General features: G+C 28.2%; 1 protein-coding gene across 1 annotated transcript in view; it reads left to right on the forward strand.

The window, feature by feature from the left end:
* wasf1 (WASP family member 1) overlaps positions 1-2,375 on the forward strand; it is a gene marked incomplete at its 5' end in the record, with an annotated part of 42,711 nt that overhangs the window by 37,978 nt on the left and 2,358 nt on the right. Inside the window, 2 exons of the mRNA XM_016450886.1 lie at positions 349-501; positions 2,277-2,364. Of these exons, the coding sequence (XP_016306372.1) occupies positions 349-501; positions 2,277-2,364 (241 nt within the window). The remainder of the gene's footprint in view (positions 1-348; positions 502-2,276; positions 2,365-2,375) is intronic.

Raw genomic sequence — 2,375 nt, forward strand, 5'->3', positions numbered from 1 at the left:
TAAATACAATTAAATACAATACAATTATAATAAATAATTTTAGCAATTGCAATATACACACACACTGAAAGTTACTGCTACATTTTTACTATCAATACCAATGATCTAAACAATCAATAATAATCTGCAAAAGAATTCTGAAATATAATTGTATCCGCACAGCTCTACATATAGCGACAAAGCATGTTAAAGAATGACTTACAGCAGCTTTAATTTAACAGTTAATGTGTGTAAACCTGTATATAGAGTGTATTTGACTGACCGCTGCTGAGATGATCTGATGAAGTATCAGAGACGCTGATTCAGTGCGTCTGTGATTGATGAGCGTCTCTTTCTGTCTCGCTGTAGGCAAATGTACATCGATCAAATGGACGGACCGTTCTCTCTGGCTGCGCTGCCCTACTCTCAGATGAACGAACTCCTGAACCGTACGGGAGACAGAAACTACAGCCGGCCGCATGAGCCACCGCCGCCACCACCGACTTACCCACCAGCCTCCATAACACACACACACACACACACACACACACACACAAACACACATTTTACCGTAAAATATACGGTAGCAATGCTTTAGGTTTTACAGTTTTAACTTAAATTTACAGTTAAACACCATAATTTCATTAACTGATATAATGTTAATATACCAACCTATTGAAGTACTGCAATCTGTTTTGTACCTTTGTAATACACTGATAACCACCCAATGCAGGTGGTGATTTTTTACTGTAGCATTTTTACAGTCTTTTACTGTTAAATTCACAGCCATTTTTTACAGTGAAGGAGCAACAATTACACAGCCGAACAATGCAACACGATCACTCTGTTCCAGTTCATTTTCTCCATAAAGGAAATTATTTTTAATGATAACTTATACACATTTAAATACAGTGAGCTAGGAGTTTGCTAATCGATGGCAAATGCTTTTGTTGAAGCCATCAGCCTGCATTATTTCAACTCAGCTTTTAAATAATCACATTTTATGTTTTAAACAATAATAAATTAAAATGACAAAAAAAACAATTATTATGATTTTAATGATGATTAATAGTGGAACATTCTGTCTGAACATCTGAACTCATACTCAACTTTCATTAATAAATGTAATTAATTATAATAAAAAATACATAATTAATAAAAAATGATTAATGCAATAAATAAGTGCAATTAATAAATCAATGTAATTAATAAAAAATTCTAAACATAGTAAGCAAATGTACAAATTAATATAATAAAAAATATAATTAATAAAAAATGTAAATTGAATAAATATATGAAATGAACAAATTTATATAATTAAAAATATATAATTAATGCAAAAATATTTATGCAATAAATAAGTGCAAATAATAAATCGATATAATTAAAATATGTAATTAATGAAAATTCTAAACATAGTAAGCAAATGTAATTAATAAATTAATATAATTAAAAATATAATTAATACAATTTTTAAATGCAATAAATATATGAAATGAACAAATTTATATAATTAAAAAGATATAATTAATGCAAAAATATTTATTCAATAAATAAATGCAGTTAATAAATCAATATGATTAAAATATATAATTAATAAAAATTCTAAACATAGTAAGCAAACGTAATTAATAACTTAATATAATTAAAATATAATTAATAAAACATTTAATTTAATAAATATATGAAATTAACAAATGTATATAATTAAAAATATATAATTAATGCAAAAATATTTATGTAATAAATAAATGCAATTAATAAATCAATAAACTTAAAATATATAATCAATTAAAAAAATTACCAAGACTTTTTTTTTAATACCCCTATGGGAAAAATGAATGGAATAAATACTTTGGGAAAACAAAATGTTTGCAAGCTAGCAACATGCTAACCAAATAACAAAACAAGCATAAAAAATGTGTAGCAAACACAAATATTTAGTAAAATGTCTAGTTTTAATTAGATGAAGTTATCTTATACTTTTTAGTAGTGAACTATAAAGGTGAATCTCATGAAAACATGTCACACAGGTCACATTTCACCACAAAATCAAAAGAAATAAGAAATAAGATTTTGCATAAAGAAAATTAAAGCTGTTTTTTAGTAAAATGGCCAATTTTGAATTGGACTGAATTATTTTATCACTACTTTTTAGTACTGAATTAAAGGGCGAATCCTGTGAAAACCTGTCCAGGTCACATTTCACTCCAAAATGAAAAGAAATTATAATTTGCTTAAGTAATATTTAGTTTGTGACATTATTTTCACGAGGGTTACATCTCCATCTTTCTGTCTTGCAGCTCCAGCTCAGGTTTCTCGGACAGCGTCACGCAGTCTCCAGCTCGCACGCCTGTCTTCCTCAACTCCAATGCCCCGCCCTCAGCCCCGCCCCC

Source organism: Sinocyclocheilus anshuiensis, unplaced genomic scaffold, assembly GCF_001515605.1.
Source record: "Sinocyclocheilus anshuiensis isolate Anshui unplaced genomic scaffold, SAMN03320099.WGS_v1.1 scaffold595, whole genome shotgun sequence".
Taxonomy (NCBI): Eukaryota; Metazoa; Chordata; class Actinopteri; order Cypriniformes; family Cyprinidae; genus Sinocyclocheilus; species Sinocyclocheilus anshuiensis.